This window comes from Rhinolophus sinicus, chromosome 1 (assembly GCF_057876585.1).
Source record: "Rhinolophus sinicus isolate RSI-liver-muscle chromosome 1, RSI-T2T, whole genome shotgun sequence".
NCBI classification, from domain to species: Eukaryota; Metazoa; Chordata; class Mammalia; order Chiroptera; family Rhinolophidae; genus Rhinolophus; species Rhinolophus sinicus.
The window spans coordinates 211032767-211057266 of record NC_142501.1 but is presented as its reverse complement, the minus strand read 5'-3'; the positions used below and the strand labels follow the sequence as shown (position 1 = coordinate 211057266).

General features: G+C 49.9%; 1 protein-coding gene across 5 annotated transcripts in view; it reads left to right on the top strand.

The window, feature by feature from the left end:
* Positions 1 to 24500, top strand: part of EVC2 (EvC ciliary complex subunit 2) — a 93436-nt gene that overhangs the window by 45768 nt on the left and 23168 nt on the right. For all 5 annotated transcript variants that reach the window (XM_019718018.3, XM_019718017.3, XM_088792939.1 and 2 more), the window contains 6 exons: positions 5434 to 5673; positions 7902 to 8077; positions 10028 to 10187; positions 12876 to 13330; positions 17294 to 17498; positions 21705 to 21827. In XM_019718018.3, coding sequence (XP_019573577.3) covers positions 5434 to 5673; positions 7902 to 8077; positions 10028 to 10187; positions 12876 to 13330; positions 17294 to 17498; positions 21705 to 21827 — 1359 coding nt within the window. The remainder of the gene's footprint in view (positions 1 to 5433; positions 5674 to 7901; positions 8078 to 10027; positions 10188 to 12875; positions 13331 to 17293; positions 17499 to 21704; positions 21828 to 24500) is intronic.

Sequence of the window (24500 nt, the reverse complement as noted above, 5' to 3'; positions counted from 1 at the left end):
ACTTGAAGATTCTTTCTTTGTCGTTGATTTTAGACAGCTTCAATACAATGTGCCTTGGAGAAGGTCTGTTGGGATTGAGGTAATTAGGTGTTTTATTTGCTTCTTGGATTTGAGGATCCAGTTCTTTCCACAAGTTTGGGAAGTTCTCGTCTATTATTTGTTTCAATATACTCTCTGTTCCCTTCTGTCTTTCTTCTCCTTCTGGTATGCCCATTATTCTTATATTGCTGTTTCTGATGGAGTCAGAAAGTTCTTGCAGAGTTCTTTCATTTATTTTAAGTCTCAAGTCTCTTTCTTCTTCCATCCGTGTCATTTCCAGATTTCTATCTTCGATGTCACTTATTCTTTCCTCCATCTGGTCAACTCTACTACCTAAGCTGGCTATTTCATTCTTCATTTCTTTTATTCAGTTCTTAATCTCCAGAAATTCTATTTGGTTCTTTTTTAAAATTTAAATCTCTTTGGTAAAATGTTCATTTTGTTCTTTGATTGTGTTTCTAAGTTCATTAAACTGCCTGTCTGTGTTTTCTTGCATCTCGTTGAGTTTTTTAAGAACTGCAATCTTGAATTCTCTGTCATTTAAGTCACATATTTCCATGTCTTTAAGTTCATTTTCTGGAGACTTTCCATTTTCTTTCTGAGCTGTCTTGTTACCTTGGTTATTCATGGCAATTAATGATTTATTATTTCTCTTCCTAGATATCTACAGGAGTGGGTTCTACAACAGATTGATAGAAAGAGGTCTTTTTTTTGTTTTTCAGTAGGTGTTGGTAGAATGTTTTATTTTATCTCCGACTGCAGCCTTTTATTCTCTCTCACACTGTAGTGTTATATTTTCTCTGCACTATTCCAGCTTCTCACACAATGGGGGGATTCCCTGGAAGGTGGGCTTCTCCTCTGTGTTCGCCTCGGTCATAGGGTGCCACCTCTGTGGGGGGATGTGGAGAGCTTCTGATGTTCCAAAGCTCTGCCTGCACCAGATTCAGAGCCCGTATGTTTCAGCAGTTCTGTTTACTCCTGTAGGGATCCGCCCAGATAGGTGGGGCCAGGAGCAGGGTGGGTTGTGAGAGGTGGCCCAGAGCAATGGGGCGACCACTACCACAGCCAGTCCTGCTTCCACAGCTCCCTCCCCTTTGCCAGAACTAGTTGGGCTGCGAATCTGTGTCTGCGGTCCACAGTTCTCAGAACTGTAAATATTCTGTTCTTTTGATCTGACACTGCTACTCTTCCGCTTCTAGCACCGGGCAGGTGCGGGTGGGGCGAGCTCTGGGAGGGTAGGGATGGGGCGGCTAGTCTCAGTGCCTAAGGCTTCCGTTCTCTGCTCGGCAGTGAGGGCTTAAACCACTGTTTTCAGCCTCCTTCCCTCAGTCTTTTCTCCGAGGTCTCTGCCATGAGCATTGGGTTCAACCGTGTTGTATGCTCTCCCCTCAGCCCTGTGGGCCATAAACGGAGCCCTAGCAGTCCGAGTTCTTCCCTCTCCTGCAGCTGCGGTAGTTCTGGGATGCAGCGAGCTCGGAGCACTGAGCTAGGTCTGCGTCCTGCGCCCAGGTGGCTCCGTCTCCGCACTTCTCCCTTCCCTCCTCCCCCGCTGGCGCGATGTGCCCACCTTTAAGTGATTTCAGTAGTGGGCCTCTTCGTCTTGCCTGTCTGCTGTGCAGGGAGTCCTTTGTGGAGTTATAGTTGTTCAATTTCTTGTAAATTCCACGGAGATTTCAAGAGGCTCACCTCACGCCGCCATTTTTATGATGTCATTCTAAGGACACTTGTCATTGAACTTAAGGCCCACCCAAATAATCTAGGATGATGTCATAAGATCCTTAACTTAATTACACCTGCAAAGACCCTTATTCCAGATAAGGTCATATTCACAGGTTCTAGGATTTAGGACGTGGATGTGACTTTGGGGGACCGCCATTCAGCCCACCACAATTCCACTGGCTGACCCCAGTCTCTGATCTTTGTCCTCAACTCCCTGTTTCCTTGAACCAGGCACAATAGAGGGTGTTGAATGCACTGCTCAGTGATTCAGCGTCTCAACAGTCTCATGATCTCTCTCTTCTTTCCTAAATTGGTTGCAATTTTCTTTTTCCTGTAAACATAGTACATATTCAGTGAGGGAGAGTTGGAAAGTACTAGAAAGCAGAGATTGGCAAATGGGACCCATGAGCCTGTTTTTGACTGGCCCATGGTTTGAGAATGGTTTTTACATCTTTAAAAGATTGTAAAAATAGAGTATGTGACAGAAACTTTCGTGTGGCCTGCAAAGCCTAAAATATTTATCTGGCCCTTTACGGAAAAGCTTGCCAACTCCAACTCCAAAGCATAAAAAGAAAAACACTGGGGGAAAAAAAAAATGGAAACCCCTCCCACCACTCAACAACAGACGATCATTCGTTCAGCCTGTTTATTAAGTTCCTCCTGCGGGCCTGACCCTGGAGGTGCAGTGACATTCGCATGGCCCCGCTCCTGTTTCTTGGAGTTTGGCATATATTGTAGCCTTTTGCTTTATACATTTTTTTTTTTTACAAAATAAACCTTAAGCCATTCATATAATGTACATCTTGCTTGTTTTCACCTAACGTCAGAGCATAAATATTTTCTGAGTTTATTAAATGCTTTCACGCTTACTTAGCGGCATTCACTGCGTGCTGGGCCTTGTTCTAAACATATCACACAGACCTGCTCATCAAATCCTCACACCAACTCAGTGAGGTTGGAATTGATAGGGTCTCACTTTTCCAGGTGAGGAAACCAATTCAGAGATGGTCACCTGCCCGAGGACACACAGGTGGGGCCAGGACGCACGCCCAGGCAAGCGTGCCCCAATCATTGGTCCTCACGGCCATCCTAGTGCCATGACCGTGGTGTTCCCATGCCGCCATGCTACCCCATCCTGGTGGGCTTCTGCGTTTTCGGAGCTTTTGCTACCAAAAGACTGCCTGAGCAATGCAGTTTTAGGTGTTTTCTCTCTCCCCAAGCCCGCTGGTGCGCACTGGGAGGCCACCATCACTGTGGATCCCTTAGGTCACTGTGTTCAGAGACAAGTCACTTACATGAGCCAGTCTGCTTCCAAAATTAGCATCTGAGCTGCAGAAGTTAACAGATGTGTTTCCCTTCCTGTCTGTGCAAGCCAGTCCATCTCACACAGGCACAGACTACTTAGGTTTAGCTATACATTCGTTGTCTTCATCTTTAAATACGATGTGTGAAAATGTCTTGGACGTAGTCATCCACCAAGACTTAGTTTTTTAAAAAGCAAAATGAGCAATATTAGCTTTTTTGAGTGAAGTTTAGGAATTCCAGTCCTGACTACAGAGATGAAATCTGTTCACATTTAAACGCCTGTGTCAGTCCTCCCAGGTTGCAAAGCATTTCTGCACTGAGAGGCTGTGGGGACAGTAGGGACGACCATAGACTGAAGGCAGATGGTTTGAATTTAGGTCCTTGCTCTGTTCTTTCCAGAAGGTGCATTGCTCAGGGCCCTTGGGTCTCGACTTCCCTGTCCTTAAATTGGAGATGACAGTCCTACCCACCCTTTAGGGCTGTTACTCCTTGTGTAGCTCTTAGACCAATGCCTGGAACGCTGGTCCTGTGCTTGTGTTTGAGGTGATGCACTATTTAGAGTGATCTTCAGAGAACCCATGACATAGAACAGTCCAAGAGTGTGGGCCCGAGGCCCAGAGGGGAAGCTTCTTGCAAGCAGCCACTGGTGGGTTCAGACTGTGTCCTCTGTCTAGGGACTCTCCTCCACACACAGGTGCTTCCTGGCTACTTAAAGAAGGGGCAGCAAGGGACATGGCCTGCCCTGAGCTGCCCACGGCTTCCTAACTCCTTGGAGAGTGTCTTAAAAGATTCCTTAAATGCAAGAACTCTTACATTTTAAGCATGTCTGATGGATTTCATTTTCTACAACATTTTTACAATGGTGCATCTTGCTCAGTTGAATGCAGCGAGTGTAAGTGTGGTGCAGACATAATTCCTGGACACGATGTCACGTTCTTGGTGGCACAGTCAGCATTGTGATCAGCTCTTTTTCCACAACAGCCTGGCACAGGCTGTGGTTGTCGAGCCAGAAATGAAGTGCCCTCTCCTGGTCCATGCCCCCAGCTGCCTCCAAGGACAAGTTGCTTTTCTAGACACTCAAAGCCACAGGATAAACATGGCTCATTTCCCTGAAAAGTCTATGCTAGTGGAAAGTTCAGGGAGGAGTTGGGGGTGAGGGACCATTATTTTAATCCACCTTTAAAAATGCACATTTGTTGCCAATATTTAAAATATAAAACTTCATATAAAAATCCAGACTTCCAGCTTCTCTTAAAAAATGGGAAGGTATGGCTGCACTGGGTCCATATTCCTGCAGGGCCCTCTTTGGTGGGTTGAGTCGCGCTGGCCCTGTAGGCGGGGCTTGCTCATTCCGCCTTGCCCCAGTCCCCGCACGCCCTAGCGTCTCTCACCCCGGCCACCCCACTCATTTCTACACATGACAGTCCCTGTTTGGCGGCCTGAGCTGTGTGTCTCTTGTTTGGGGTTTAGTCTTCTCATCTGTGCCACAGGAAGGTTGAGCTAGGTTGGGGTTTGAACACATTTCTGCAGGTCTCTGGACGCCCCTTAGGAGGGCAGTGTATGTGGAAATGGGGAGCTCCCACCCAAACTTATTCTAGGGAGTGTTTCACAATGACACAAACATCATTGCCTCAGGCCTCATTCTTCAGCAGAAGTGTAATTCTAGTAACAAGGACAGATGATTTGGGGTTAGGATTCGCATGTGAGTGCATGCATGTGCTTTTTGTCCTGGCTGTGAGACGCTGACAAGCATGAGGCTGCTCAGCTCTAGGAAACGCTGCTGCAGCCTGTCCTCCTGTTTTCCATCTCTCTGTTTTCCAGAATAGTCTTAAAGCAGAACACTCACAGGGGAGGAAATCTGCAACTCAAGCTGCCTGAAAATGGCCTGTAAAATGGGACGTTGTGTGTGTCTGTGTGTGTGCATTGTGTACATATGTGTGTGTTCCATGGAGTGTGCATGCTCATGTGTGATGTGCACTGTATTGTTTATATGAGTATGCATGCATGTGTGTGCATGTATGTTCCAGGGAATGTGTGTGCTCATGTGTGCACATATGCCCATGTGTGCACGTGCACTATGTTGTGTGTATGACTGTGTGTGTGCATGCATGTGTGTGTGCATGCATGTGTGTACATGCATGTGCGCACACATATATGTATGTGTGTATGCATTGCATACATGTATATGTGCATGCAGGTGTGCATTGCATGCATATATGTGTGCATGCATGCATACGTGTGTGTACATGTGTATGTGTGTGCGTGCATGCATGTGCATGCATGTGTATGTGTGTATGTGTGTGCATGCATGTGTGCGTACATGCCTGTCTGGCGTGTCAGCCTCTCATGTGCTGCCTCTTGTCTCCACAGTCGGCGGTCGAGTGCAGCAGCCTCCTGCGGACCCTGCATGGGCTGGAGCAGGAGCACTTGAGAAGGTCCCTCGCTCTGCAGCAGGAGGAAGACTTTGCCCGGGCTCACAGGCAACTGGCCATTTTCCAGAGGAACGAAGTGCATCGTATCTTTTTCGCCCAGATAAAAAGCGCTATTTTCAAAGGGGACCTGAAACCAGAGGCAGCTAAAATGCTACTGCAAGATTACGCTAAAATACAGGTAGTGCCTCGAATCAGGCTCCCCGGGAGGCACAAGTCCTTTTCCTGACCCATTGCAGTAAATCCCTCCTCTCCCAGAGCTAAGGCCTGTGTCTTCTCTTGTGCTGCGGATGAACAAACTAACTTTCTCTTCCTTCCACCCTTCATGTGTGTGTGAGCTTCCAGTAAGCAGGACACATGGGGGCGTAAAGCCCAGGCCCAGGACTCAGGTCGACCTGCACTGGAATTCCAGTTCTGTCACCCACCAGCTGTGTCAGTTTAAGTAAATTGCCCAACTTCTCTGAGCCTCAGTTTCCTTACCTGTAAAATGGGAGTAATAGAGTACTGACACTCACGGGGGAGTGATGGAGATTGAGTGAACTGATTCATGAAAGCCAGTGCTCGGCACAAAATATGTCTATATAGCAGTGAAAATCATATAACTATACACGTGCATCTACGTGTGTGTGTGGGGGGGGCGCCCGTTACAGTCCGTATATGCCTGCGTGAATTTGTGTCTATTCTTGCATATACACTTGAGTGTGAACATTATTAATGCAGGCTGAATAAATTCCTAGGTGATGGTGACAATAGTTTATCTGAGACTGTCAACTTTACTGTGGAATTTCCTGTGAGGTTGGCACGAGGTGAGATCACTAACGTGTAATCACATACCAGATTTCCAGTCCTGGCACAGGCCCAGTGCATGAGGGTGTGACCGAGCAGGGTGGTGCCAGGAGGAGACCACGTGATCACCGTGAGCCTTTGGGGAGACAGGGCCACTCTCAGGAGGCACAGGGACACGAAGAGGACAGAGCAGCCTCTCCATTTTGCTCTAGGTTTTTCCACTGAACTTCAGTGAGAGCAAATATAGTAAGAATTCTGTCATCCTCCTCATTCGGTATTCAGACCCCGTGGCATCACTTAGATTGCAGCAGATTCTGTGGTCCTTCTTCTCCTCACGAAGGGCAGAGGCTGATTCTCAAGGCAGTCAAGTTGGAAAGAATACGTGTGATTGTTAATCACAGGGGTCAAAGGAGTAACTGCCTCAGTGCTAAAGCCTCCGCGGACCAGGCTTTTTTGATCGGAGCTGCTAGAATATTTGAGGATGCTGCCTGTGAGTTTCCTTACGCGGTGGCCCCGGTCACCAGGTCACGTGGGTCCAGTTCCGGGGAGAGCAGGAATATTACCACAGTGTTCCCTTTCTATTGATTCTGCTGCCAGGGCTTTCAGGGCGATGCTGGCATTTGGGCGTCTGACTGACCATCCAGCTTTCACCGTCTGGATAGTACGAATTCTCCGGTGCTGAGACTGGCGATATTACAGCTTTTGTGTGGAGAGGAGACCGTCCACGATGTCAGAAGTCTCTTGTTGAACAATGTACTGATCTTTGGTAGCTCATCACATGGACAGTATTTCCACAGGTGGAAAAAAGCCAGCAGAATCGATCGGTGGGGTAGTACCACTGAGGCTCGTGTTTAATTCCTGCTGCTCTCATTACTGTGGTTCTAATTACTATGCCGCTGGGTAAAGAGGGATTTGGGGGGCAGCTGCCTATGAAGTTAGAGCACAGGCCCTGGAATTCGATTGCTGAGTTCAAATCCCCCTCAGCTCTTCACCAGCTGTGCGACATGGACTCAGCTTCCTCACTTGGGAAATGGGAATCATATTAATAGTGCTCTCTCCCTAGATGAAGTTAGATAAGGTGAGAAAGGCTCTGGGCCCGGTGTAAGGCCCGGAGAAGACACCCGGCGTAAGCTAGGTTACTATCCTCTCTTCTGTTTGGTTGGGTGGTGTTCGTTTTGTAGACCGAGGAAAACTTCTCGCTGCTCTTTGTGACTGCTCATCTTGTCTCCTCTGTGAGTGTGGGAGTGCCAGGGGTCAGCGCCGGTGGCTGATGGATCCCAGACCTGCCGCACCTGTGCTGTGCTGTTTTGGGAACACCGCGGGCGGGCGTGCATGTGTGCCTGGGGGAAGGACGGATCACTGACTGAGTGAAATTTACATCCCGTGTCTTAGGGCGGTAAAGGTGTTTTGATGACTCCCTACCTCTGGGACCAGGGTTACTGTTCAAAGCCCTCATTTCTTATTCAGATAGAATTTTCTTCTAAGCCTTTGCTAAGTGTTAATCTCCGTGCTCCTTTTCCTGTGTATTTTCTTTGAAAAGAAAATGTAATATTTTAAATGTCTAGAGAGAATTTTTCTCTAAACGCTAATTACGCATATTTTCTTGATTTTTTTTAAAAACAGGAAGATGTAGAAGAGTTAATGGACTTTTTCCAGGCTAGTAAGAGGTATCACCTAAGTAAGAGATTTGGCCACAGGGAATACCTGGTCCAGAACATAGTGTCGTCAGAGACCCGTGTGCAAGGCCTTCTGAGCGCCGCGGCGGCCCAGCTGACCCTCCTTATCCAGAAACACGAGAGGTAAAACCCGCAAGCCACCCCGAGGGGCAAACAACCGCCTTGCTCCTCATTCCTCGTCCAAGACCATCTGCTTGTGTTCAGTCGTTGACTGCACCGCTGCTCCTTACTTGTTCTTAAGAACGCTCTAGTTGTAAGACTGCTTTGCATTCTAGAATTTGAAAAACGTCATTCGATAGTCGAGACGACCGGGCAAGTATCCCCATGTGCCCGTCATTCAACTCCAGGAGGTACCAGCGCACGGCCAATCCTGCTGTAGCTAGGTGTCTCCACCCTTGCTCATTTTAGAGCAAATCCCCCATATTTCATTGAGAAACCGGTGTTGGAAGCTGACGTGAGTTGTGGTGGGAGAGCCCTCTTCCTGTGTGCTCTAGCATCCTGGGGCTCTTGCGTTCACCTTGGGAGTGAAGGTCAACACACTGATGCTTGTCTTGGACAGCGATAGGTGTTTCTCAGCAGCACCGGGGGTACCATACATTTGGGTAAACGGTGATGAGGCCCCTTGTCATCAGTGCAACCCCTCTCCTGTCTACCACGTTCCTTGTCACCTAGACTTGGAGGTGCTTCAGTGCAAACAATGAAACGTCTTCTTTTTAGGTTACAAGAAGCTCTAAGATGAATAGGGACGTGACTATAGAGTTGGTTTCTTATGATGACCTGTGGTTTTATGAATTGGTTCCACTACCTAGGTAATTTCATTAGGTCTTTGCAGCTCCCACTCTATTTAACGAGGATTCTACAAGGTGCAAATTATGTGAACAAACACTCCTTACTCAGAGATGCTAATGGCTAGTCACTGAAATTGACTTGATGTTCCTGATTAATTTTCACTCAAGTGAAAGAAACAGTTCTTTGCCTTGAAGTGAGGTATCCGACAGCTGGGTGTACGGCTCTGAGCAGTTACAGGACGTGCGTTTTACCTCTGATTCTTAAATTCTGTTGTAAAGGCTGGCACAGGCTTAGATTTCTAAAACATATCCACCATTCATTCATTCATTCACCTATTCGTTCCTTTAAGAAGTTTCCCTGGAGCATCTTCCCTGTGCCAACGAGGGGCCCAGCCCAGGGATGCAGACAGACTGGGACGAGTAGTGGTAACAATGGTAATAACAGAATATGTCAGTTGGGATTCTCCAGAAAAACGGAGCAGATGTAGGTGAGGAATTGGCTCATGCGATTATGGAAGCTGATCTGCCATCTGCCAGCTGGAGACCCAGGAAAGCCGGTGGTGTCATTCAGTCTGGGTCCTAAGGCCTGAGAACCAGGGTGCCAATGACATAGATTCCAATCCAAGGGCAGGAGAACGTGAGATTAGATGTCCCAGCTCATGCAGTAAGGCAGAAAAAAAAGGGGGCGAATCCCACCTTTCTTCACCTTTTGTTCCGTTCAGACCCTCAGTGGATTGGATGATGCCCACCCACACTGGGGAGGGCAGTCGGCCCCCTGCGCCCACGGATGCCCATGCCAGTCTCATCTGGACACAGCCTCACAGACACACCCTGAAGCAGGGTTTGATCTGGGCCCCCCGTAGGCAGTCAAGTTGACACATAGAATTAACCCTCACAGAGTATTCCCTACATTTACCTCTTGGGCTTTGCTTGTGCCATTCCTGTCACCAGGAATTCCTATCCTGCCATCTCCTCTTGGAGGATTCTATCTGTACCACCATGGTCCCATTGAGAGTTAATTTCTCCCGAAGTCTTGCCCAATTTCTGCCCTAACGATGATTACTCTCCAGACGTTGAGCTCTCTCTGCACGTCTGTAATGACGCTGACTTGACCCTTCCTATATTCCAGTAATGTCTTAGCTGCCCATCCTCTTACTCCTTCTTCAGGGTAAACACGTGTCTGATGCAATCCAAACTAATATGGTGGCAAGTGTTCCCCTACAAGAGTCAGGCTCAAGGCGAGTTCGGAGAAGACGTTAAGTAGCCCCGTGTCTTTTTCATCCAGAGCAGGGTACTTGGACGAAGACCAGATGGAAGAGCTGTTGGAACGGGCTCAGACCGAGGTCTTTTCTATCAAACAGAAGCTGGACAATGACTTAAAGCAGGAAAAGAAAAAGCTCCACCAAAAACTAATCGTTAAGAGAAGGCGAGAGATTCTGCAAAAGGTATGTGCGGAATTATGCTGTTGCTTCTTTGCATGACCTTTTTGCACACTCACCAAGTGCCAGGTACCCAGGCGTTGCCATCAGAGAGCTGGGATCCAAGTGGCAATCGGGCAGGTGTCCTGATGTGCCATCTGTGGTTGGCCGATGGTGTCTTTTTGGCAGGCTGGGTCATGAAGGGTTCTACAGGTCCTCTCCGCCTCAGCAAAGCAGAGGGTCGTGATAGATGAGGGCAGGGGTGCAGGCGTGATAGCGAGAATGCTATAACATGTACTGAGTGTTTACTTAGCACTATGCTAAGTGTGTTATGGAAGATAGCTTATTTAATCCTGACATTCATTCACCCTGTGAGGTCGTACTACTGTTCTCTCTCTCTCTCTCTCTCTCTCTCTCTCTCTCTCTCTCTTTCTTTTTTTACTGAACACGCTGAGGCTTAGAGAGCTGCAGTGCCTTAGTCCGTTCATGTTGCTATAACAAAATATCACAGACTAAGTGGCTTATAAAGAACAAAAATGTATACGGTACAGTTCTGGAGGCTGGGAGCCCAAGATCAGGGTGCCAGTGTGGTGGGTTTCACATGAGGGCCCTCTTCTCACTGTGTCGTCACGTGGGGGACGGGGTGCGGGAGCTCTGTGGGGCCTCTGAGAGAAAAGCACTCGTCCCATTCCTAGGGGCCCCACCCTCATGACCCAAGCACCCCCCAAAAGCCCCACCTCCAAATACCATCACGTGGGGCATTAGGTTTCAACACATGAACGATGGGGGGACACAGCATTCCAATCACAGCATTGAGTCATGTGGTCCAGGTCGAACACCCAGTAAGTGGCAGACACGGAAGTGAAGCCAGGCCTGTTTGACTTAGAGCCTGGGCCTTATTCTAGACATGAACCTGCGCAGATGTTTACCAGCCTGCGAGAGGAGAGACTGAGACGTAAACACATAAATCCATCCTAATGTGCTCACTGACAGGAAGTTACTCTTTCTGCTGGGGAAGGCTTTACCCAGCAGGTGGAGCATAAACTGGGGCCCAGGGGACAAGAGTGCATTTGACGTGTCCAAGTCCAGGGAGGACACTGCAGGGGGCGGGAGGCACTCAGGCAAGAGTGCCCTGCTGTGCCTGGGACTCTGAGAACATGACACGCTGGGGTGTTGGGCGGATGAGGGCAGGGGCAAAGGGAGTGTGGCTGGGAGTGTGGGCACGGCATGCCAGGTGGAGGCGTCACCGTCCTCTGAGGACGGTGGGAACGTTGACGGGTTTTCAGGAGAAGGACGTGGTCAGATTTAGGATTTAGGAAGTTCATGGGTACCCTGTCACGTAGAGTTGGAGGAGCCTGGCGGTGCAAACCCCTGGGAGGCTGTGGTGCTCGGCCAGGTGAGAGCTGACGAGGACCTAAAACAGACAGTGCCCTGAGCCCAGGGATAAGGGCAGATTCAGAGGGCATATGGGTACAGGATGAGACTCAGGTGGTTGTCTGGTACCATTCAGGAGGGAGGGAAGGCGATAGAGAGTAACTTTCACTTGATCAATAGAAACTCCGCTTTTACTGATCACATTTTGGGCCCGACAGAAAGCCATGGTTCTCACCTTGACTGTTGACCTCTACCCCATCTTGAGCATCGCCTCACCCGTCTCCATTGGCTAAAGGATCAAAACAGTGGGGCCCAAGACCACATTTCTCTGATAGTCATGCCTAATGCAAGAGTGGGATCTAGAAGGATGGCTGGACCACAGAGGGCCCAGCAGTCTTCCATAAATGTCATTTCTTGCAGCTGCTTTTGATAAATCTTGTGAGTGGCACAGAGTTAGGGTGTAGCTCATGAAGACAAAGGTTTTTGCAGTGTCCGCAGTGCTGAGGACACTTCATTTGTAGAATGAAAGGATTGGCACTCTCCGGTCACCAGGACCCACGAACATAAGGAGGACAATCCCATGTTCTCACAAAATAGAACCGAGCCTATCCGCAGGGGCACCATTATAAATAACACCACAATGGACGTCTTCATGTGTCAGCTTTCTTCCTACCACTGGGCCTTTGCTCCTACTGTTCTTTCTCCCAGGAATGTTCCTTCCCCGTGTCTTAACCTGGTTAAGATATGACCTCGTCCCTCAGGTCTCACTTGGATCTCCTTCCTGAAAAGGCCTTCCCTGACCTCATTTAAATGGTCTTTCGTGGATCTCAGGGTTTGCATCCTTATCGTATCACGAAGGGCAGTTACCAGGTGCCTGGCACATGGTAATAACAGTAGCAGACATTCATTGATGTGAACTCTGCCCCAGGCTGTTCTCTGGAGCTGCACATGAATGAGGCAACTCACCGAATGCTCACAGCTACTCTGTGAGGTGAGCCCATTGTTCTCCCCACTTTACAGATTAGGAAATGGAGGCACAGTGAGCATAAGACGCTCACTTCCGGTCACCCGGCTTGTCAGTGGAAGAGCCAGGCCTGGAACACAGGGCGTCTGCCTCTCGGGCTTTACCTAGTCAGTGAATGAATGCTTGACACATGTCGAACGAGTGAAGTTTTCACTGTTTTGGGTTGTTTCCTTAAGGATGGTTTTCTAACTGTGAGCTTGGGCAAAAGGCTCCACCATTCTCAGCCTCCTCTGGCAAATGCCAAAAGTGTTTGCGCAAAGGGCTCGGCGCCCTGAGCCTCGTCCCCATGTCCTTCTCCTCTCTGCAACCCCTGCCAGCACAAGGAGCAGCGGAAGGAGCAGCTGTCCATCGGGGAAGCCTTCCGCGCGGCCGAGGACGTGGGCCAGTACCTGGGCCAGTGGAGGGGCCTGGTGGCGGGCCACAGCGCTGCCCTGGAGGAGCTGCAGGAGCGCCTGGACCAGGCCGCCCTGGACGACCTCAGGGCCCTGAGCCTGTCGCTGTCCGAGAGAGCCACCGAGGAGCTGCGGCGTCTGCAGAGCTCTCTGATGACCCAGGAGCTGCTCAAGCGCGGTGTGCCCTGGCTCTTCCTGCAGCAGATCCTGGAGGAGCACGGCAGGGAGATGGCCGCCCGGGCCGCGCAGCTCGAGGGCGAGGAGAGGGACAGGGACCAGGAGGGCGTCCAGAGCGTGAGGCAGAGACTGAGGGACGACGCGCTAGAGGCCTCGATGGAGGAGCAGGCGGAGCTGAGGCGCTGGGGCCGCCAGATCTTTACGTGAGTGTCCCTGCGGGTGTCTGTGTCCTGCTCTCCTCCTCTGGGTGAGGGAGGGATTCCACCCTGTGGTTAAGGGACGGCCGAACACACGACAGCGACACCGGCCAGGTGAGCTCCACGGCCATTGGTGAGTCACGTGTACTCAGCCAGGGCAGGACACCGCATGACATCGGGCCCCTCGGGGGTTGCAGAGCAGAGCAGGGGTTGTGGGGGGCAGACTTTGTAGTAACAGGAGGGCCCTAGGTTCCCACAGGAGGATGTGATCGGTTTGTTTGAATAATTTCATGGGCAGCCGGGAGATTGAAACCCAATAGTGGTGGATGAGCAGGAATTGTGCCGGGTCCCCTGGTAAGACGTGTGTGTGACGAGGGGAGCGGTGTGTGTGGGTGGGGGGGGGCTCCTCTTTTTCCTTTAACGAGTGGACCTGCCGAACAATATTCCTTAAAGTCGCTTTTCCTTTCAACCAACCAACCCAGAAAACCCCATTTAAGCAAAGAAACAAAACCAAGACCCTTTTCAATTTCTTTTCTTAGTGTAAATGCTCCACAGTTTAAGCTGAGTCTTAGTCTCAGTGTAAATGCTGAATCTTGAGCCCTTTCTATTAGAAATGGTTTCACTGACATAAGGTTGGGGAGGGGGCGTTGTGGGTCAGGGGTGAGGGAGAGGCAAGGAGGGGAATCTCACTGTACCGGGTGGGTCCGTCCAGCCTCCCCACTCTGTGGACCCATTGCTCCGTTTGCTGGACACCAGTGGTCCTCCCCTCCTGCACCGAGGCGGGCGCTCTTCTTGAACCCTTGGAGGGATCATTCTGCAATGTCCGTCGTTCCTTGGGCAGTTACCGCCCATGGCACAGGCTCTTCCTGGCCTCAGTGATGTCGTGGCTCCCGCTGCTGTTCCCACGGACTCACCTTGCTACCAGGGAGGATGGGTCCTCAGGTGTTTGCGGACAGTGACCTCATCTTGGTTTAGACCCAGTGACCTCTCGGCTCTTTCTCATCTCACTTTATGGTTCTGTCCTCGTGTGTATTTCCCCATCTTTGTTAACGTTTGTTTTCTTGAACAAACAAAATGCTGTCTTTTCCAAGCCCATTAAGATCACAGCTTTAAACACCACTTCCTGTTCCCACGAGTGCTCAGCAGTAATTACCCAGCTCATCCCACCTCCCACCAAAGTCACTTTACACGCTCCAACCTCTTTGGCTCTTCAAAGCATCTCACTTGGACTTGACGTCTTTATTACCGGGAGGTCGTTTTCTCCAAGTTCATTTGGACCCATTTTGCCGGGAGTCTTACTAAAGCTGTCGCTGATTTAGTCGTCCAGCAGAAAAAGATCTCATTTTGCTCTCAGAAAGCACTTTATGGGTTAAGGAGGGTCAGCTGACTTCGCTCTCTTAAGATTGTAAAAGGCTGCAGCCCTTATTGCTGAGTTTATGTAAAACTGGCTTGCACGGTAGTTTTGAAACACATCTGTATGAGCTTCCCGATTTCCAGCAGGATGGAGTTGCTGTAAACCTGGTCGGATAGAGCAGGAATTAATGAGGATGCAGCTTTGCCAGGGAAAGCATGTGTTTGAGACTTCTTTCCTAGTTCCTGCCTGGATTTTAAAGTCTTATGGGACAGAGACCCTGTTTCCTATATTTCTGTATCATTTTGGTGCCTGCGTAGAAGAGGGTGAAGACAGCAGGCTCAATCAGCGTCAAAGACGGGCAATAAGGACTCACTAATTTCCAAGTTGCCTTCGCTTTGCATTCCTCATAACCAGCAAACATGGGGAGCTAAGACGCTCGTTCCACTTGGGGAGGTACGAGGGAGCAGCTGCAGTTTCCTGAGGTCCTTTAAAAAAACTGGTGGACCCCATCGGGTGAGAAACCCGAGAGAGAGGTGTCAGCAACGTGGGCTTGTTTCTGGCCGTGGTCCAGGTCAGCCCTGACGATCTTATTCAAGCTCTATTGGGGAGCCATCCAGCTGAACCATAGTCCCACGTTGAGATTTGGACGTGATGGGCCTGGCCCTGGCCTCCCAGAGTCGTGTCCTGCAGACATCTCTGCATTTTAAAGCTTCCACAAAGCATATTTTATGCAGCTAGTGCTGACTGAACATTGTCAGAATAACCAAACATATCCATGTGTCAAAGAGAATATTGGTTAAGAAATGAACACACATTGTCCAAAGCAAGAAGGAAGAGAAAAGGCTTCTCCCTCCACTGCTCTGTCCTGGGTCCGGGAGGAAATTCTGAGCAGAAGTCCCCAGCATCTCACTGGCCAGAACTGGGTCCCGCGAGGCAGGAGAGTGAGCTTGTGGCCCTTCTCCCTGGAGCACGGGCAGCGGGCCTTGCCTGAGAGGAGAGGGGACGCTCCACAGTGTGCATTCAAACTGAGTTGCTGGAAGGCTTTGTGGTATGTGGGTAAATGTATTTGTTTCCTGGGGCCGTCATAACAAAGCACCACAAACTGGATGACTTAAAACAACAGAAATGTCTCCTCACAGTTCTGGAAGTCGGAAGTCTGGGATCGAGGCCTGAGCAGGTCCTGCGCCCTCTGAAGGCTCAAGGGCAGGGGTCAGTCCCTTGCCTGTCTCTCAACTTCTGGGGTTGCCTCAGTCCTTGGCGTCCTTTGACTTGTAGGCCCATCACTCCAGTCTCTGCATCTCATCCCTTGTCTGTCTCCCTGTGGGTGTGTCTTTTCTTCGTATAAGGACACCAGTCATATTGGATCAAGGGCCCACCCGACTCCGGTGTGACTGACTGACTTCGTAATTGTATCTGCACACACCCTGTTTTCAAAGGTCACATTCACAGGTACTAGGGGTCAGGACTTGAACATACCTTTTGCGGTGGGGGGGGAAGCCACAAGTCAACGCATAACGTTAGGTCACTCAGCGTGGCTTTCAGTTTCCAGTGTGTTTTCTCTAAGTGATAACTGTCAATCATCATCCTTTAAGACCAACGCAAGGCTGCCCTATTCCCTGACCCACCTGAGCTGAGCTGGGCATCTCTTCTCTGGGCCACTGGACCCTCTTTACAGTATGCTGCTGACCAGGCTCAATGGACAAACCTTTGCTTTCATCTGTTTCTAAAGCAAGACCAGATTATCTTCAAGTCATGAACGCGGGAAGGCCTGTCGCGTCTTCACAGACCCGTTCACAGCCTCGTGCATTCAACTCTGAGTGCTCAGCTCTAAGATGATGTCATGTCCAGCAGGACAAACATCTGATGCTCAAGAAATACTTCCAGAATAAAGGCGTGGTTAAGGACATGATGTTGTGGTTTTTTTCTAGACATGGATTTAATTAATGACTTTCGCTCTTTGCATTTTCAGCTCTCCCGCCTCCAACACACCCTCCGCTGTTTTCTGTGGAGAACACATTGCTATTCTTCTTAAAAAAATTTTTTAAACTTTATTTATTTTTCAATTATAGTTGACATACAATGTCATATTGGTTTCAGGTGTGTATCATTGTGATTAGACATTTGTATGCTGTGTAGAGTGACCACCCCAATAAATCTAGTACCCACCTGACACCAAACATAGTTATTACAGTATTATTGACTGCATTCCTTACGCTGTATTTCTCATCCCCATGACTATGTTTATAGCTGGCAATTTGTACTTCTGAATCCCTTTACTTTTTCATCCAGGCCTCTCCCATCTGTTGACCATCAGTTTGTTCTCTGTATCTATGAGTCTGTTTCTGTTGTGTTTGTTTGTTTATTTTGTTCTTTAGATTCCACATATAAATGAGATCATACGACATTTGTCTCTCTCTGACTGATTTATTTCACTTAGCTTAATACCGTCTAGGTCCATCTATGCTGTCGCAAATAGCCAGAGTCCATTGCAGCATTACTGACAATTAAAGATATGGAATCGACCTAAGGGTCCATCGATGGATGAATGGATAAAGATGTGACAGGTTCATGCCGCGGAACATAACTCGGCTTTATCACTGTTCTTGCTTCCCCAGGAGGCTCCGCTCCTCGGCCTTCTCCCTGTCTGAGGAGGAGCTGCTCAGGGTGAGGCAGGAAGTTCACAGCTGCTTTGCCCAGATGGACAGGAGCTTGGCCCTCCCCAAAATCCGGGCCCGTGTCCTGCTGCAGCGGCTTCAGACTGCTTGGCGAGAAGCAGAGTTCCTGAAATTGGACCAGGCCCTGGCTGCCCCTGAGCTGCAGGTACGATGGACATCTCATGGCTTCTTGATTGCAGAGGTGGGGCAGGTCCCAGCTGCTGATTTGATGGGACCCACCACCCACACTCGGCTCAACTCATCTCACTCACCCCCATCCTGTCCTCTCCAGCCACGTTGGCGTCTGCTAACCTTACGGTCTGTAGTAGACACACCGGTGCCCAGCGCAGATCCCCTGGCCTGGGTCCTTTCACTGTCCACCAGCAGCCAGGAGTGTTAGCCGCTCACGCTCACAGACACACCCCTCTGCTGGGCCTTGCCCTAGGCAGATGGGAGCCACCTGGCTGGAGAGGTTGCTCTCCCTTCTGGTCCCTCAGCCATACCCCACTGACCTACTCAGGGTGCAAAAGGCTGGCCCTTTCTGTAAGTGGCACTAGGAAGGTGCTCACCTCAGCCCAGGTGGGCAGGAAAAGAGGTGTCTCATGCTGGGCCTTGTGGGATGATGATAGCTGCCTGTTCTGAGCACCTGTTATGTGTCTCAAGGGCAGACACTTCTTGGGTGCAGTGTTTGCTCCAGAGCCCTATGGACCAGTCAAGGCTAGACCTTACCTGGGACTCCTGCTCGCATGCCCTTTCCGCTTCCTGTCCTGGTTCCCTCATTCCCCATATGTTGCTCCGAATTCCTCTCAGGAAACCATGGGCACCCCAGTCCGTCTGCAGCTCTGCCTCTGGGGAACCTGACCCACGACAGGGCTTTGAACTTGCTGTTTCCTCTGCCAATAATGCGCTTCCCCCAGCGCTCTGTGTTCTACTCACATCGCAGCCCAAATTTCACCTGCACAGCAGTCCTCCCTGAGTACCCATCCGCGAGGCCCCTCCCCTAGGCGTCGTGTCACATGGCCGTGCTCCATGGCTTCGTATAATTGCTCGCTGTGAAATGTCCCAGTCTCTTGACTTGCTCATGGCCTGTGCCTCCACGACAAGCTAGCCCCTGAAGCATTCACCACCCCATCCCCAGCACCTAGAAAGTGCCTGGGGCGTAGCAGGTGTGCAGTACATTTTGTTGACAGAACTAACCAACAAACCCCAGATGTGTGTGGAATGTTGGCGCTTCCCTGGGTGGTGATCTGTAGAGATCGAGACCATATTAAAGTCTAGGCTTACACTCTCTCACCTGGAGTCCACAGCAGTGCCGGGAGGCAGGTGTTATGTCCCATCTTACAGGTGAGACAACCAGCCAGCAGAGGAAAGATGAGAAGGTGGGAGAACTGGGCTTGGGGCTGGTGTGTTCGGATTTTTAAACCCACTGTTCTTCCGTTAGGGGAAGAAAAAAAATTCAGACATATCTTGTCCTTATAAAAAATCAATGGACAGAAACAACTTGGAAGCTTTTACATTCTTTCATATTAAAAAGGGGCTTTTTATTTATATTCTCAGAAGGGCACAGGATATGTAAATAGTGCTAATTAAAGAGTGAGGTACAAATTGTCAAAAAAGTTTTAAAGGATTTGGAATAATGAATAAAAATTTTGCACATAAGTGAAGTGTGTTTGTCTCCCCTGCTGACCAAGGGCCAATCCTGCAGGAATTAAGTTAAAGGTGTCCCAGGTGTTTGGCTTTGAAATGGAATTGGCCCTGTACCCTTCCTCAAAGGGGCACATGCATCAGCCCTGGGCGTGAAGAGTGCTTATTCAATACCTTCCAGAAGAAATGCATGGATGGGTTGGCATCCGTGGTTGGCTGAGCCTGGCTCCCTTCGCAAGCACCATGTTGAGAAAGCGGTGGTGCAGATGTTGCTGCAGCCTGATGGCACCAGCGGAGAGAGTGGCTCCCTCGCCAGGCTGAGCAGGTGGACCCAGGCCCGCCTTTGCCTGCCTGTGAGTGTGGACGAGTTACTGTGCAGGCAAGCAGGACGGGAGGTTTTCATTAAAAAAAAATTTTTTTGATGGCTTAGGTGCATTTTATTGGTTTTCAATTTTTTTTGTTCTTAATTTTTCAGTTTTTCATCTGTAAAATGGGTATAATGCAGATTATTGTGGGAATTAGATGGCCTGATATGTAGAAAAGAATTAGTTGTGCTCGATATATTACCACTCCCTTGGTCCTCCCTCACCCCATCTTTCTTTTCACCACTAGGTAACCCCTCAGTTTCCTCCCTGTTCACCTCTGTTTGGAGGTCCCTAAACAGGGACAGTACCTCATGGCTGACATAACTTGTGGTGGCTCAGGGCTCTCAGAGTATTTATGTAAATTAGTTTCTTAGGACGTCATAAGCTCTAAGAGATACACAGGTCAGATTTTCACAGTCTTTCTTTAAGCTTTACTGTCGCTCTCTGCCAGGATGTAAGTTCCGTCATGATCTCAGGGCCCCACGTGGCCTGGCCCCTGACCAGACGTGTGCTGGCAGGTCTTGGTGGGGGTTTAGGGAGATGGGGAGGAGGCAGTCCCGATGTGCAGCATTTGCCCATTTCCCTGGTGTCAATACTCCTTCTAAGGCCCGTTTCAAGCTGCCAACTTGACGTCACTGTGTGTGGTGCTGGGAAGAGATGCACAGGGTCACCTCTCACCTGCCAACACCCCCAGCCCCTCCCCCCATCCCTGCCTCTCTTAGCTTTATCCCCTCCCAGCCCCAGTCCATGCCCTGGGCTTCAGGGTTTTGCCTACCAGCTTGGCTCTGTTCCTAAGAGGCCTTGACCCACAATTTCCTTTTTTTGATAATATCCCTGTTAGACCAGGAGATGAACACTGTAGTTAATTCATGGAATCAGCTGAGTCCAGCCTGCGTATTTAAAGAGATTAGGCTCAGGAGTCAGGAAACTAGTTCTCCGAGCTCCCAAGCTGTGGCTTTAGGCCACCGATTCTGCTCTCCTGGTCTCAGTCTGCCCATCTGTCAAATGGGGCTGTTTGAACTCTTTGAATTACTGCGTATGTGCTTGCTTCCTCTGAGTGGACTGGGGCAGGTCACCATCCTAAGTTTTGGGGGTCCAGGGCAGAGTCTGATAGGCAGGCTAGAGTCCATGTCTAGGGCAGGCTCTGGGAAATCGAGGGACCTCAAAGGATATGACAGAGAAGAGGAAGGGCAGGCAGGCAAGCTGGGAAGGGGAGGAGACCGGCCCTCACTGGGGACTGCCCACCTGCCATGTACTGCACTGAGTATATTAGGTGTGCAGTGCTGTGTTGTGTCATGCTCCTCTATGCTGTGCTGTGTTTTACTATGTTTTGCTATGTTATGTCATGTCCTATTGTTATATTCTTATGTGTAGTCTGTTGTGTTATATTATGCCGTTATATTATATGGTATTACCTTGTGGTAGGCTGAATTATGTTATGTTCTGTTTATTATGTATGTTATGTAGTGTTACATTCTTGCAGTAATCCTATGACGTAGGTATTATTATCCCCATTTTACAGGTGTGCAAACTGAGGCTCAGAGATCACAGCATCTGTGACATTTATTCATTAATTGAATAACAATGTACCGAGCACCCATGACCTCACCTTCAACCTCTCTCAGCCTTGCTCAGTCCACTCCAGCCCCACATTTGTTCCTCCTTCAGGGCCTGGCACCCCCTGCTTCCAGATTTTCACATGCCTGGCACCGTCTTGTCATGTGGGTGTCAGCTGTAATGTCACTTCCTCGCATTTGTGAAGATGCAGATGTGTGTGTGCAGCTTGTGCACACTGTTCTAGAAGGATCCATCTGTGTCAATCACTGCATGGTGCCTCCTTGCATTGACGTATACAACTGTACTCAGCAGCCATTCACCTCCACCAGCGTTTCCCCTTCCAGCCAGCAGAAAATAACCCCCCATCACTCTCACTGTCCCCTTGTCTTTCACAGCACTCACCGACCGTCTGAGAGTGTCTGTTATTTGTTTTCACATCACTGATGGTTTTCTCCACAATGATGTAAGCTTTACCAGGGCAGGGCCCCCTTCTGTCGTGTTTCCTGCTCAGAGAGGCCGGCAGGTTGAGGTCCCACTGCTGGAGAAGAGGTGGACTCACGTTGGGGCCACTGTCTGTCTGACTACAAAGCTCTGGCCTTCTCCTCCCTTTAGTGGGAGGAACCACCGGAGACCATGAGGTCCAAGCCCCATGAGCTGATCCAGCACAAGGTACCTCTGTCCTCTCTCCAGCCGAAGGCAGCCTGCAGTTCTGAGCTGCAGAATCTTCTCGGCTTTGAGAGACTTGGGGCTGCATGAACTTCTTGGCAGTTGCTTTGGTGCCAATGTTTTCTCTCACCCGTCTCTAGCAACAGTCCAGGGCGAGAAAGCCGCGCTCCAAGAGTAAAAGCAAGATAGACCTTTTGAAGAAGTGCATTGAAGACAAAATTCAGCTCTTTGATGAACCAACCCCTGAAGACCTGGTTGAAAAGGTCAGTGCTTCTGCCTCCTCTGTTTTTCTCTCATTTCACGTGGCAAGGCTGGCTGCCTCCCCACCTGCAGGGCACACACAGCCCCTGGGGGCTACAGCTGTCCATCTCCAGCAAACACCGAGTTTCTAAGCCAGGGTCCTGCAGATGGGACCCGCCCCTCCCCCTCATGCCTTCCCACCTGGTCCTTCTGTCTGGAACCCTCTCCCTTCTCTTCTCTACATGGAGGTCTCCGGTGCATCCTCTGGCCCCAGCCATCTGCCCGTGGGTGCTGCCATCTTGGTGCCTGGCTCCGTGCTGAGGCGTTCACATGTGTTGCTGCACTTCTGTCTCTCTTTTTATCTCACCCACCCTCCTTCGTGCTCCCTCGCTGGGTGTTCTTTATGTCCCTGCACAAGGCACTCCCGGCCACTCGGTGCTTCTCTGTGTTCTTCCCTCCTCCTGGAATTACTTTTCCACCTTTCCTTACCTGGATAAGTGAATATTGTCCATTGCCATCCTCAGGTGTTGCCTCTGTCCTCAGGCGCCCCCTCTTTTAAGAAGCCTTCCCAGAACACCTAGTTTTTCCCACCTATTCCCCCACTTTCAGCTCCCATTCTGAGTGTAACACATATCACACTGTTCATTCATTCCCCTGGTATTTTGGGGATCAGTGCTCTTCCAGGCCCTGTGGTAACGACCTCTGGGCTGCAGCAGTGACTGGAGTAGTCCTGGTCCCTGCCCTCAGAGGGAGCATTCTAGATGGAGGAGATGGACAAAAAACCCTGGAATCACAGGCCATGGTCAGTGCCACCCAGGGGATGTGACAGTGACTGGGGTCAAGGGTTAAGAGAAATGGGATCCACTGTAGGTGGGAGAGTCAGGTTAGGTCTCTGAGAAGGTGACATTCAGGAGCTGACACCATGTTATCACTGCCCGGGTACCCGCTGTGCCCCCAGAACTCTGCAGACGGTAGGTTCCCAGGAGGAGTATGTCCAGAGAATGGATACAGCAAACCGTATGTTACAGCTGCTGTTTTCGTTCCTACCTCCTGCCGTGTCCTTTGCCTAGTTTCTCAGTTTTATTTGTTTTAGTGTAAGTGTATTTCTCAGAACACATGCGGGCGCTGGCAAAGAGCCGTGGGGCTGCTCGGGGCAAGGTGGGCGGCTCCTGCAGGTTGCGTGGTGAATGATGCCTTAAGGGACCCAGGACGTAGCACCCTGTTCCCACTTGTGTTCTGTATAAAATTGAGAAATAAGACGGAGTCAGGCAGTAGAGGCAAAAATACTGTCTTTCTTATTGCTGACAGTTAGTTCCCACAGTTGTGCGACGTGGGACTTACATGTGATGGCTCTCGCTTCTGTAAAATGAGCGTTGTGACAATGATAACCCACTGGTCCCAGGGTTTTTGTGAGCAACACGGATAGCAAGGCACTTTGAACTTCAGAGTGGGCTACATGCTAGTTTTTCCGAGTAATGGAGCAGTCCCATATGCCCCAAATCCACGCATCGCAGAGGAAAGCAGAAGGGAGGCATTTGTCAGCTGTGACCTTTTTAAGGCAGGCCATCTTCACAATCACCTATTTCACTGCAGCAAGTGCCAATAGACTACACACTCCTGAGTCAACAGCTTTGCTGTCCCTCCCGAAATTGATCAATTGCATCTCTTAGCGTCCCAGCGGTGATTGTGCAGATTTTTCATTTGCAGGGTGATTGTGGAGGGAAATGACAGCCCTCGGTGCGAGTGCCAGCCGCTGAGAGTTGTGTGGTCGTGTTTCAGGACTGGGCAGTCCCTCACGCTCATGCAGCTGTAAAGATGGAGCTGGTCTTGCTGACCACTGCCCAGAGACCCATCGTACGGCCCCAGCCTGGCTGGCAGTGTAGTGTCTCCAGAGGGACTTCGGCTTCCCAGCTGGGGCTGCAGAGCATGCCCCCTTTCTTTATGAGAATCCACGTCAGATATCCACCCAGGCTTCAACCCCAGGTTGATAGGTTCCTTTTCTGGACACCTCCATCTGTAGAGATTGGGAGAATTTCCCAAGGTCACTTGGTCAGTGTGTGGTAGAGCTGGAGTTTGAACAAGGCACGTCTGCCTCCATCCCCCGTGCCCTTTTCCTCACGGCACTGTGACCTCTGTCAGCTGTGACAGTGAGATGGCTTCAGCCTCCCACGATGACTCCTGGGTGCTCTTCCCCAGGCCCGCTTTCCTTTCTTCCATTTCCTTTCCTTGTCCTTGTCTTCTTCCCCTTTCCCTCATCTCCTTCCACTTTCTCCTTTAGGGGATGTGTTATGGAGGGTTCTCTGGGCCAGACATTGGTCTAGGTTGGGGCTCTTGACATGTGCAGTGTTTCAGAGAGCAGCCAGCTGTGCATCGGCCGTCTGGAAGGTCGCACGTAGCCATCAGGTAGAAAATCCACCTGACCAATCTGAGCTCCCCCTGGAATGAATGGTTGAGTGACTGATCTAGGGAGGGAAGAGGGACAGACAGACAAACCACTGTGAGCTGCCTGCCCTTTTTCTGTACAGCTGGTGGGTTAATGGAGTATCAGCTGTATCAGCTATCAGGTATCAGCTCTGGTCACAGGCAGGTGTCCAGAGAGGCAGAGGAGATACACAACACAAATTATGTGACTCATTTTAACTTTCCAGCTATTAGAAATACATCTATCTGTCTACCTCTATCTATCTATCTATCTA